The 13,555-nt window shown below is 37.6% G+C and overlaps 1 protein-coding gene across 1 annotated transcript in view; it reads right to left on the minus strand.

Annotated features, from left to right (window-relative positions):
* Positions 1 to 11,721: 11,721 nt before the first annotated feature.
* CFAP54 (cilia and flagella associated protein 54) overlaps positions 11,722 to 13,555 on the minus strand; it is a gene marked incomplete at both ends in the record, with an annotated part of 316,371 nt that continues 314,537 nt past the window's right edge. Inside the window, 1 exon segment of the mRNA XM_080704815.1 lies at positions 11,722 to 11,841. Within this exon segment, the coding sequence (XP_080560941.1) occupies positions 11,722 to 11,841 (120 nt within the window).

Below are 13,555 nucleotides of genomic sequence, written 5' to 3' on the forward strand. Positions count from 1 at the left end.
TGCTGAGAGTTTCACAAAGTTGCTGCAACTGTGTCAAATCTGCAATCCTCCTTTCTCAGCCTCCCAAGTATTAGGATTGCAGGTGTGTGTCCCGATGCCAAGTTGTCAGCCTATACTCTTATTGTCCTTAACACTTTGTAATATCTTTTTCTTCATGATAACTTAATATATTTTCTTATTTTTAATTTTTAGAAGTTTGATTATGATATACATGAGTATGATTTTCTTTTCTTAAATCTTTCTTAGAGCTCACTGAATGCCCTAAATAGGAGAGTGGTTAACAGTTTAAATCAAATTTAGAAAAATATTTGTCATTTCTTCCAAAAAAATTTTGTTAGGGTTAACAGTTTAAATCAAATTTTCAAAAATATTTGTCATTTCTTCAAAAAAAAAAACTTTTGTCCTGTTCTCTCTTTCCTTTCTGAAACTTCAACTTCACAAATGTTAGAATCTTAATATCTGTCATGGACAACAGAATTAATATCATGAAAATGGCCATACTTCCAAAAGTGATCTACAGATAAAATGCAATACTCATTAAATAAACAAGGTCATTTCTTACAGACATAGAAAAATTAACCCTTACATTCATTTGGAACAACAAAATCCCAGAATAGCCAAGGTAGTTCTCAGCAACAAAAACCATGCAGGAGGAATCACAATACCAGACTTTAAACTATACTGCAAAGCCATAGTAATAAAAACAGCATGGTACTAGCAGAAAAATAGCAACATAGACCAATGGAGCAGAATAGAAGACTTAGAAATAAATAAAATAGAGCCAATTGATTTTTGACAAAGGAGCCCAGCTTGTTTTTTAAGTTCTATCGGCTTAGACAGACCTACACACTGACACACTGACTTCTGAGCCCAGTAATTTATCCTTTTCCTGAATGCACTATATTCCTTTTTTTGTGTGTGTGTGCACCTGGGGATGGAACCCAGGGGCATTCTATCTCCAAGCCACACCCCCGCCCTCTTTCTTTATTCTTTATTTTGAAACAGGGTCTTACTGAGTTGCAGAGCCTCACGTAAATAGCTGAGGCTGTACACAAACTGCGAACCTCCCATCTCAGCCTCCTGAATGCTGGGATTACAAACATGCGCCACCACGCCCGTCTTGCACTATATTTTTTATGCACAGTCGTGTGCTACATCATGATGTTTCGATTGATGGCAGAACGCAGAGACAACAGTGGTCTCATAAGATTCTAATGTAACTGAAAAATTCCTACTGCCTAGTGATGTGGTGGTCATCATAATGCCAAAGCCCAACACATGACTCATGTTCCTGGTGATACTGGTATAAACACACTTACCGTGCTAATAGCTATATGAGAGTAGAGCACATCCTATTATGTGCTCCGGGTGTGTAGTGAGTGGTCCACCTAGGCTGGCACAGGTGCTGCTCTGTGAGGTTCTCACAGTGATGGGGTTGCCTAGTGATGCATTTCTAAGACCACAGCCCCATCATTAAGCAGCACACGGCTGTCCTTTGCAAGATGAGGAGGAGCACCCTGAGAGAAAAAGCTGTCAAGTGTGGATCTCAGTTTGTTTCCCTATCTCAAAGATCATGTTTCTTCCAGTTTCTGCCTATTTTCAGTCATTCCCTCAGGGCTTCGAGCAATTATTTTAGTTCTGATTTTATAATTGTTTGCACTACTGTTTTTTGGGTTTTTTTTTTTGGTGTAGAGTTCAAATGTATTATTGGCAGATGGCAGCACTATAAAAACCATTCTTCTGTTTGCAGAAGTAAACTCTTACCCTTACTACTAAAACAGCCAAACAAAACAAAGGTAGCACTTTGTGTCCCTGGAAGGTGTAGGTAATAATATAGGAATTTAATAATAGCACAAGGTAACTGTTTCTGCACCTCCAGGATTGCCAGATATGGTTCTAGGGGCTTGATGTACCATAAACTTACAGATGAAAAAACTGAAGGATGGAGAAACTTGCTCAAAGGACAGGATATTTGCTCAAGTTCATGTGGTGGTAAACAGGAAACCCAAGACTCATCCAGACCATCTGATGTCTTAGCTGGCTCTCTTAACCACCATGCTACACTGCTATTCAAGTTTAGGCTCGTTGTTTCTTACGGGAGATAGTTTACAGAGGATTTACACTTAAAACAGAGAGCCGAGTCAAATATCTCCATGGTCCCTTTAAACTTATGAATCTATTACTCTATAAGTATTATAGTCTGGAATCAGTTAAAATATTAATTTATATGTCAGGAAAAAATATTGGAAATTCAGAAAAGGTCCACATCAAAAAGTATTTTTGTTTATGTTCACCTACCAGAGAATCCTTTTCTTTGCTTTAGAAGTCAGCATTCAGCACCTCAAGCAGAACCAGATGTTGGTCGTTACCTGGACTAGCCGTCTACTGTGCTTATTCTGATCATGGCGTTAAGATCAGATCAACCAACTCACTTTGAGCAATTCAAAGAATCAGTCTTTGAAGTCTTGAAAAATGGCTACTGGGTGTGTTTCTCACACCACCCCCAAATAGATTTCAAAAGTATTTTTAACCAGTGAAATTGCTTTAAGTAAAAGGCCACATTGAAGTGTTATTTTTCCCTCATAGGGAATGAAACTGCTTTTAAGATCAATAAAAAAGAACTTTTTTTTTCTTTCTCTGACATCTCGCCCTTGTTGAATGCCTCTCTATATTTTAAACTAATCAAAACTGGATGTTGTTTTTAAAAGATTGAATTAAAAAAACAAATCCTTGACAAATTAAGCCCGTAATCCTTCAACTGGCTTGTGAAATGTGTTGTACTTTACTGTAGGCTGTTGTTAAGGATAGTTTACTGAGAGTATGGTCTCATCAAGACTCATAGGAAAGCCTTTTCTGGGGGATTGGGAATACCACCGCACATGCTAAGTATGCCTTCTGCCCTTTCTTCATCACATGCGGATCTCTCCGTGCATCGCTTTTACTTGTCAACACACGCTACAGAAGCACCTCAGCCAGATCCGTGGCCAACCCCTACTGAATGAAAAGCATGTGAAGGTATCTCTTAAAAAAAAAAAAAACTCAACTCCTGGCTCCATCTTACTTTCCTACCTTTATTTGTTGTCTTTGCCTAGTTTTTCTTATCTGATTTTAATTAGTTTTATCCTGGTATGGAGAAAATACTTCTAAGCTAACTTACGTCCTTTTCTGACCAAATCTGAAAATAAAAAACCTAAATGGTCAGCCGGGCTTGGTGACGCACGCTTGTAATCCCCGCGCTTGGGAGGCAGAGACAGGAGGATCGCGCAGGTTCGAAGCCAGCCACGCGCGCTGGCTTAGGAGACCCTGTTTCCAAATAAAAATGTAAAAATAGGTCTGGGAGTGTAGCCCGGAGGTAGAAGGGCTTCCAGGAACCCCAGTACCATAAAAAAAAAAACCTAAATGGTCTACATTTGACTAGCACAACTTAAAAAATAAGAACCACTGACCCGTAAACAAAAGTTGAGAAGCAAAGAGGAACCTGAAAAAATACATAAAATATGTAAAAAATGTTAATATCCTTGATACTGATAAATCTTGGGAATTAACAAGCGAAAAAAAAAAAAAAGAACATACAAGTAAAAAATTGGGCAACAGTCCTGAAGAGGCATGACAATAGAAAAAAAATGCAATGGCCCAATTTAAAGAAAAAAAAAAAGAAAATTGCCCAAATTTAGTAGTAGTCAAAGAAATGCAAAAATCTAAATTTGATGAGAAACTTCGGTTACAAAATGGAAACACGAGTTCATTTATTTTCTTGAGATCTGTCTGCCTTGTCCTATGACCTCAAGAAGGGGACACATATGCAAATAAGCATGTATAAAACAGCATGAGTATGGTAAGAGCATGTGTGTGTGTGTGAAGACAGGCTTTAGAGGAAGCCCACTGGAGGAGATGCCTGGGCTGAGTCTGGAATGAAGAACTGGCTTAATCAGATGTGGGCTTTAAATATTTTTAATTAATAAAAAATTATATATGTTGATTGTGTAAGACCATGTTTAAAGTATGCATACGTTGTGAAATGACTTACTTGAGCTCATTAATGAAAACATTATCTCACATACTTTTCTGTGATGAAAACACTTAAAAGATACTCTTAGAAATTTTCAAAAGTACAATACCTCGTGGTTAACTGTAGTAACCCTAGTACCAGAACACAATAGCTCTCTTACACTTATTCTTCCTAGTTAAATGGAATTATATATGCTTTGACCAATCTCTCCCCATCACCTCCCTCCCCTGCTTCTGGTGATGACCATTCTAAAAAGCTCTCCTATGAGAGCTTTTTCAGATTCTACATCTCAGCCAGACTACGTAATATTTATCTTTTTCTTCCCGGCACATTTCACTTAACATAATATCTTCCAGTTTCATCCACAAGTGACAGGATTTCCTTCTCTTAAAGACTATATACTTCACTGTGACTATATACCTCATTTTTCTGTATTCATTCATTGGGTGACGAACATGTAGGTTGGCTCCAAATCTTGACTACTGTGAGCCCTGCTGCAATGAACAGGAGAGTCTAGCTATCTCAACATACTGATTTCGTTTCCTTTGGGATATACCCGAGTAGTGGATTGCTGGGTGAGATGCTAGTGGCATTTTATGTGCACAGTTTAGGTGTCCAAGTGGCGTTACTCATGCGTACAGTTTCTGGTGTACAGTGAGCACTTGATAAATACATTTTTAAATAAAAGGAGAGAAGACATTTTCACCAGAAAGTGAAGGTACAGAGTAATGAATAAAATCTATCAAATGAAAAATAAAGTCTATCAAACAAATGAGTGTATGCTTGAATGAATGAGCTTAGTTTGTCAGGGAGATAATAATGCATCTATGAAAGATAGATTAAATGACCAGTCTCAAAAGGACAAAATGAAGATTTTTTTTCTTCTATGGATCATTACCGTATACTTTATTACTAGGAAGAACAACTCTGGACAATTCTTTTGGCTCTAATTACATCCTGATTATTCTAACTGCAGTTCATCCAAAGCACCAGGTCTAAATACTCCCAACTGGTACATTTTCCCAGCCAATAAGCTCTGAAAGGCCTATCTGTGCTACACTTAGGGACAATGCATAGTTGCTTCAAATCTTGAGTCTGAGCATTGTTTGAACAGCGTTTTTTTTCCCCCCTTGGCTACTGGGAAGATAATTAGGCTATGCCAAATATATTTAAATAAGCAATGATAACATAAGTGACGCTAAGCAATGAAATAACATTGTTTATTTCACAGTGATGGACTTTTGGGTAACTTTTATTTTTCACTTTGTATCTTTTAATATTTTACAAACTCCCTCCATCAGTTCTGAATTGCTTTTGTAACGAGAAGGAATCCGTCCAAGAAATTCTTATGAATCTTATGAGAGGGAATAAAATAGGAAAGTTATGAAACTACTTAGACATCTATGAATTACTTAGAAATCTACTGAGTTTTCACATCATGGATGATGTAAAGGAAGGGTTCAAGGTTGTTTGTACTTGGGCAGATTCTAGTTTTAGATTTCTTCCATTCTAAGCTGTTGAATGCCAAATGTATAAATGTTTTAACATATCTTAAACATCAAACAGGAGCAAAGGCATTCTGTTTGCAATTAATTTTATATTGTCTCCAAAGTTCCAGTTGAAAGCATACTTCTTATAATAAAATTTCTATGCCTCTTAACCCAGCTTTTAAACTAATGAATTTAATTACGAGAGCACTGCTGTCACTAAAGCCTTCTTCTTAATCATTGCCTGTGTCTATGACAAAAATATCTGTTGCCATGGAAATTTCAGTGTCAAAGTTGCAATTCATAAGGCTCTACTGAAGTGGAAAGCAAAAATAGGAAATGAGTCTTTGGCAAGAAGAAACTTCTTAGTACATTTTCTAAAACATTGCAATTAGAAATGGTAGGTAGACTACATGGGACCCTTGTTTTGCATTATAGGCAGCAATGTAAAAAGTTCTGCATATATCTAATTTTGGAAAAATCAAACAATTTAAAGTATAACAAGGGAACTTATAATCAGTAAGAATTGTGCAGGGGATTTGCCTCCATTTGATTGAACATTTATTAAGGCTCTACTATCTTACATTAAAATCATTATTTTCATAAATTGAGCTTTCTAAAATTGGGCATATGTATATAGTTCCACATTAGTTTCAAAATGAGTTTTAGTTGTCATTAAAACCCATAATAATGGAACCAGATGTGAACCATTTAGTTATAGTCATCTAATGAGAACATAATCATAACTCACATTTAAGAGTTGTTTACTGACAGATAAGATCATAACTGTACACAGCTTGCCAGCCAAGACAGTGAGGAAGGTGAGTGATATATTTTATAATTTATGAAACATACTGTGTATGAAAAAAAGTAGAGAACACTATAAGAAACAGTCGGCTTAAGAAATAAAACTTAACAAATACAGATGAAATCTCTAGGGTATCTTTCTACAGCTCACTTGGCCTTTATCCTCCAAGAGGTACCACAGCTTGAATTTGGGGTCAACCATTCACTTACATTTAAAAAATATTTAGGATATAGATATGCATCCATAAATATTATGTTGTTTTGACTGCTTTTACACTTTATATAAATGCCATCTTCATATGTATAATTTTGCAACACTTAATTTTTTCTTTTTCTCTAGCTGTTTTTGAGGTGAATCTAGATAGTTACATGTCTATTTAATTCATTTATAACTGTTGTTTAGTATTTTATCATTCATTCATTCATTTATAACTTTGGTATAATGTTCTCTTTTATGGCTATTCATACATTTATCCATTCTCCATCTGAGGGATATTTAGTTAAGTTTTTATTTTTATTAAATTATTAATTAATTTTTTGCAGTACTGGGGATCAAAACCAGGGGCATTCTACCTTATTTTTTTATTCTTTATTTTGAAACAAGGTCTCATCAAGTTGCAGAGAGCCTCACTAAGAAGCTGAGGCTGGCTGCAAACCTGTGATTCTCCTGTCTCAGCCTCCAAAGGGTTGGCTTTTTCTTAATTATTTTTTGCTATGATAATCAACATATCAGCAAACTTTTTTTGCACAAACCTGGACATATGAGGGGCATCCTCTTTTGTGGGATAGACCACAAAAATCTTAAATCTAAGAAGAGAGCAAAGAGTTAGTTGTACAGTTGGTTCCTGGGCTCACTGTTCGCTCACCGAAGCTACAGTTAGGAGCTTGTCCAATCTTATGCACAGATGAATAGCATTAATAAATAAATTACATATATATTATAGATTAAAATGTGCTTGTGGTGTTATATACACTTTGCTTAAGTTTCCAGGTTTTATGGACACTTTAGAAAAAAATCAATTAATAAAAATGATGTGGCCTATCTCAATCTGAATTAAACCCAAAGGAATGTGGGACAATTTCACACACTTATTGCATTCATGAGCTAAGATTAGAAATCTGTGCCATGAAAATGTAATAATACAAAACTATGCCAAAGGGCATCATTAGAAACCAAACAAACTGGGCATGGTGGCGCTCACTTGTAATCCCAGCATTTGGGAGGGTGAGACAGGAGGAAGGTGGTTCGTGGACAGCCTCCGCTACTTAGTGACACCCTCTGCAACTTAGTGAGACCCCGTTTCAAAATAAAGAATAACAAATAGAGCAGGAGTGTAGTTCAGAGTTTGGATGCCCCTGGCTTCCACCCTTAGACCTGCAAAAAGAAGAAAAAAAAAAACACAAATGAGCAGGGCATCCTGAAGTGTTCTCTAGAGTGCAGGGAAGCCAAAGACATTCTCCTGCCTAGTCATTAGAACTGGAACGGAGGAATTTGCATTATATTATCTAGAAGAAGGAAGGACTGGTGATGTAAACCGGAGGCAGACACCAAGTTTCTTGTACTCTCAAAGAAAAATAACTGCACAATTTTCCTCTGCAATTCAGTAAGGGAGAAGAGTTCGTTGGGTTGGGAAAGGTATAACATGCTACATGAAGTGAACCGAGACTGCTGCATTTAAGCCTCTGAATAGCTGGCAGGTGGTCAATTTCTAAAGCAATTTCTGGGAGATTGATGAAGAGCAAGATATGGGAAGCACTTGGGTTTTATTACCTATCACTGAGCTACAAGCACTAGATCCTTTTTCCTCCCAGTCCCTTCTTCCCTCCCCCATTTTTTCTGTTTCTTTTCTTCCCTTTTCATTTTGTCTCCTGGCATTCTCTGTTATAATTAAAACAAACAGAAAACATTGCAGGTGTCTGCTATTAAGTACTTGCGGAGACTATACATTACATTAAAAAAGCAGCTGCAAATGTGCAATTTAATCTCCCCCCAAAAAATAAACCTGAAAGACATTTCTGAAAACACACATATCTTTCATCATCCTGGTAGATTCCGAATTTTCTTTTTATCTGTACTTGAGCTCAGTTCATCACCGATTCCTTAGCACCTTGAACAAAGTTACAGCTTTAACTAGTAAGTGCTGTTCCTGTTTCAGAAGAGATAGGGAGTTTCTAAAATGATGGTTTAAAATGGGGAAACTGTGACTGTAGGGGCTGGTACACTTTTAGACCAGGTTTCTCTCAGACAAAACAACCAAGAATAACACCATTTGTGAATAACTGAGAGTGGAGACAAGTAAAACAATTCATGGCATGTTGTATTATCTGAAGTAGTTGGAAGGGACTTGTCTTTCCCAAAGGAAACCAGTAAACGGGTATAGATAACCTCACCTCCCACCACCATCATGCTATCTTGAGGTATCCATTCAACTCTGCAAGTTGTTTTAAAAAATCTTCTCCCACGGCAGATGATAGATGTTTTATCTGACTGAGGCTCAGTCATGTCTTACTCTCCCTTGCCTTACAAATTTCCCAGAGACAGGGAATGGATGTGAGGGTTAGGGAGGACAGTTTAGCAATGGAGCACTGACATTCCCAGTCAGGATTGAAATCTTAGCTCTGCCTTCAGCTGACCGTGATGACTGGGCAAGTTACATACCTGCCTTATGATTCTGTAACATGGTATCAACGATGCTACCTGTGCTATGGCCATAATTCTTGTGAAGACAGAGGGAGATAATGTGTATGATGTACTTACTAATACAGCGCTTTGCATGATGAGTGCTCCAGGAAAGGCAGAGAATAGTGGTAGTAGTAATGATAGTGGAGATATTTGCAATACCTTTGCCTCCCCCTTTTCTAGAGCACTACAGTGCCATTTACCTCGGTCACATCCATCCATCTGTCTATCCATTCATCCATCCATCCATCTATCCAACAAGTATTACAGAAATAATATACATCTCTACCATGTGCCAGGCATCATTTGAGGGGTTCATGAAACAGTACAGTCATACTAAAATGAGAAACATCCAACTAAAAACACTTTATACTGGTGAACACTAGAATATGGGTGTGTGTGTGTGTGTGTGTGTGTGTGTGTGTGTGTGTGTGTGTGTTCATTCTTGGAAAATTAAGATTTGGTTAAAGTGAAAGGCCTTGGTTGTTAAATCATATTTCTATATCTGTATTAAATGAATACATAATCTATTGCATCTTTCTTGCCCTTGATGACCAAACAGTGTATGATAAACTCCCTCTGTTGAGAAATGCAAACCTTCAGAATGTCCTCTTAACAGAAACATTTATAAACCCTATCCCCTGGTCAAGGGACTTGGAAGCACTTATCATGTAAGAGCCATCCCATTTCAAATGGCTTTTCTGGTTGAACCACATTGTATTATGTATTTCAAATTCCCCAGTAAATGTTTGTTCTTTTCTCTCTCGTGATGGCATGGTTTCTAGTAGGTCTTCCTGCTTTTCATTTGTTTTTCTCCATTGTATCCTGCACATTCATCTTCCTGGAGGACAGGTCATCACTCATTCTGCTCATTTCTTCTACTCCCCAATTTTTACTGAAAGTCTCCTGTTGCCAGGAACTTTTCTCTCCTCTCCTTAACTAGCTGTCAGGATACCCTGTCATCTACTGACTCAGCCCAAGTCTTCATTCTAGTTTATGCTTAGGGTACATCTCACTTTCCATCGTAACTGTATATGCTCCACCTAGATAGTAAGCAAGTATTTTACAAACGCACCCTATGCATCTTCATCTGTGTGCCTCTGTACCCCTACAGCACCCTTGCTCCTAGCAAATTTTATGACAGAATAACTGTTCGAACCCTTCTTATTTATATATGCCTTGAGACTCATGTCCCATCTGTGGTATTGTGGGGCAATGAAAGTTGGGTAGCTTGTAGACTTTGAAACTTTATAGATGACAGAATTTTAAAAATTAGGGAGCAACATATAGCTACTACTTTTTCTTTTACTAGCAAATAACCACTTTAAAATGCCAGTTGCCAGTTATAGCTATAGTGCTTTATAAAAGAAAGGCCTTTTAAAGACCATTGGGAAGTAGGGAATTCATAGTCTAAGAAAAAAAGAGCAATAGATTAATCTCATTTGGCTTTAGGAAAATATTTACATTATTTATTTTATCAAGGATATCCAACACTGGCACTGTTGACATTTGGGGCTGGATAATTCTCTGTTGTAGGGGGCTGCCGTGTATACTATAGAATAGTTATCAGGATCTATGGGCCAGCATCTGGAAGCATTTATGTGTAGCATGGTTAGGTGCTAGACAAAAAAGAGTCAGAAATGCAGGGTCCTCTTCCGGTTTGGCAGGGCATTTAAATGGTTCTCCTACCACCTTGACTACACTACCTCAGGCATTATGCTACCACACTAATTACACCAACCCACTTACTTTAACACATATAGTAGCCTTGTGAGATAGATGCTAATAACCTCGTCCTACAGTGGATGAGACAAAGACTTAGGAATGTAAGTTCATACATTAAAGTAGCAAAACTATCAAGGGTGAAGTTACTATCTAAACCTAGGTCTATATAATTCCAAAGTCAGTGTAGTAAAATGTTGCCTCTCAGAAGTATAAAATAGGAAACATCTAATTTTCTCCAGGTTTCTTCCCAAACCAAGGAGACAAACTTCCAGCATTGAGCTTAGCACGCGTTGAGGTTTTATCCTGGGTTTTTCAACACTGGCACTGTTGACGTTTGGGGCTGGATAATTCTCTATTGTTGGGGGCTGCTATTTATATTGTAGGATGTTTAGCAGGATCTATGGCCTTTATCCACTACATACCACTAGTAACCTCCTCCCCTCCCCCGTTATTACAACCAAAACTGACCGCAAACGTTGCCAAATGTCACCCAAGGAAAAATTGTGCTCCATCTTGCTTGGTGGACTTATATAAAGACAACCTGCCAGGCGTGGTGGCGCACGCTTGTAATCCCCACACTGGGTAGCCGGAGACAGGAGGATCGTGCAGGTTTGAAGTCAGCCACGCTGGCTTAAGAGACCCTGTTTCCAAATAAAAAGTGTAAAATAGGTCTGGGAGTGTAGCCCGGAGGTAGAAGGGCGTCCAGGAACCTCAGTACCATAAAAAATAAAGACAACCTGACATAAATTACTGAAAGGATTAGAATAGTTGTGCTGTGCACAAATATATTTTCCATGGATAGCTCTGTAAGACAGTTTTATCAGCAACAGCATTGCCATTTAATTCATAAACTATTTCAAGCATTTCTCAAAACTCTAAATTTTAAAGAACTTTAGTTCATACAGGAAAATAATTTTACTTTGGTAGTTATAAAAAGCAGTTCCAGAAACTTATTTCAAACAAACAAAACAATTTCAATAAAATTATTTGTAAAGTTACCGTGCAAAGGGTATTCAGGGAATAATCGACACTATCCAGTTGAAGAGGCTTCCTCCTGATACAATGCAGCCATTAGCAAGATCAAAAAGTCTCTCGAGACTGAATATAGAAGGCAGAGAGATATCAAATGGGACCTGAAAAAAAGTATAAAATTTGCGAAATGCAGTGTTGCAAACTACTGCCTGAAATAAAATTATTAAAATACCCCAATATAAATTTCATATAATAATTTGATATAAAAGGTGGTTGCTTTAAGGTAAGGCACAAAGCTTCCTATCTCTGTAGTGCTGAAATGTTTATTATTTTATATTAATTTTAAGATTAATAGATTAACATAAAATATCAAATACTTTACAAATATGAACTATTTTTATTTGTATAATCTTCATACATGGTTTTAAGCATAGGACTTCTAATTCTGTTCCTACTGAAATGCTTTTCTTCCCTTTTTTTTATGGCACTGGGGATTAAACTCAGGGGCATTCTACCTCTGAGCCACACCCCCAGCCCTATTATTTTATTCTTTATTTCAAAGCAGGGTCTCTCTCACTATATTGCAGAGGGCCTCACTAAACCCAAGTACTGGGATTACAAGCATGCGCCACCACACCCAGCTTGAAACGCTTTTCTTTATAATAAATTGGCCAGTTGACAGGAGAGATCCTGTGTGTGTGTGTGTGTGTGTGTGTGTGTGTGTGTGTGTGTGTGTGTGTGTGATTGAACCAGAAACATTCTGCCTCTGAATGATAGCCTAGCCCTATTTTATTCTTTATTTTAAAACAGTGTCTCACTAACTTTTGGAGGACCTCACTAAGTAGCTGAGGCTGGCCATAAACCTGTGATCCTCCTATCTCAGCCTCCCAAGTACTGGGATTACAGGCATGCACCACCATGCCCAGCTTTCCTTCCCACATTTCAGGCATAAGTTATGCCACCAGTCAAAGGGGAAACATCAGAAAATTATGTCTGAAGATCACTCCAGCTGAAAAAGGCACCAGGCTACCATGACAAAAGGTTAGCATGGCCAGCCATCCTGAGATCACTGAAAAATGGAAAGTAATGTCTGCATTTTTGGTCTTAGCATTGATTATTTGGGGAGGAGGAAAGGAAGAGAGAACAAAATATTGGAAAAGAAATGAATGTTCACTGGAGATTGAATTCATGCTGATCTAGATAAATACTTTTGTTAGTCAATGAGCAAATGCAGCCAGCTGTGGTAGTATGCATCTGTAAGCCCAGTACTTGGGAGGCTGAGATAAGAATCAGGTTCAAGGACAGCCTCAGCTATGCAATGGCATTCCATTTCAAAAAATCAAAAGGGTTGGGGGTATATTTTGGAGGTAGAATGCCTTTGGGTTCAATCTCTAGTATCAAAAAAGAAAAAAGGAAAAGAAAGGAGAGGAGGGAGAGAGGAAGGGGAGGAAAGGGATAAGAGAGGGGAGGGGAGGGGAGGAGGGAAGGGGAGAAGAGAAGAGAAGAGAAGAGAGAAATAAAATGAAATGAAAAAGCAACTGCCCTGTACAATGACCACAGCAAATGAGAGCTGAGCCTGAATCTTGCTAACAAATTAGAGGATGAATTTTATTAATTTCTTGTCTACTTATTAAATGAACCATCTATTTCTTTTATTCTCAAGAAAGCATAATGAACCTAAAAATGCAGGCTGGTTTCACTGAATTTTTCTTCACTTCATTAAATTAAAAAAATAGTATTCCAATGATTTCTAGAACTTCAAACAATGAAGAGGCAGAAAAAAGTAATATCCCTTTTCCTTTATCAATCCTGATATAATCAATGTTTCTAGCTTGGGGAATATTCTTCCATATGACTTTTAAAATTGGTATAATC

Source organism: Muscardinus avellanarius (genome assembly GCF_963383645.1).
Source record: "Muscardinus avellanarius genome assembly, chromosome: 11".
In the NCBI taxonomy this organism is placed as follows: domain Eukaryota; kingdom Metazoa; phylum Chordata; class Mammalia; order Rodentia; family Gliridae; genus Muscardinus; species Muscardinus avellanarius.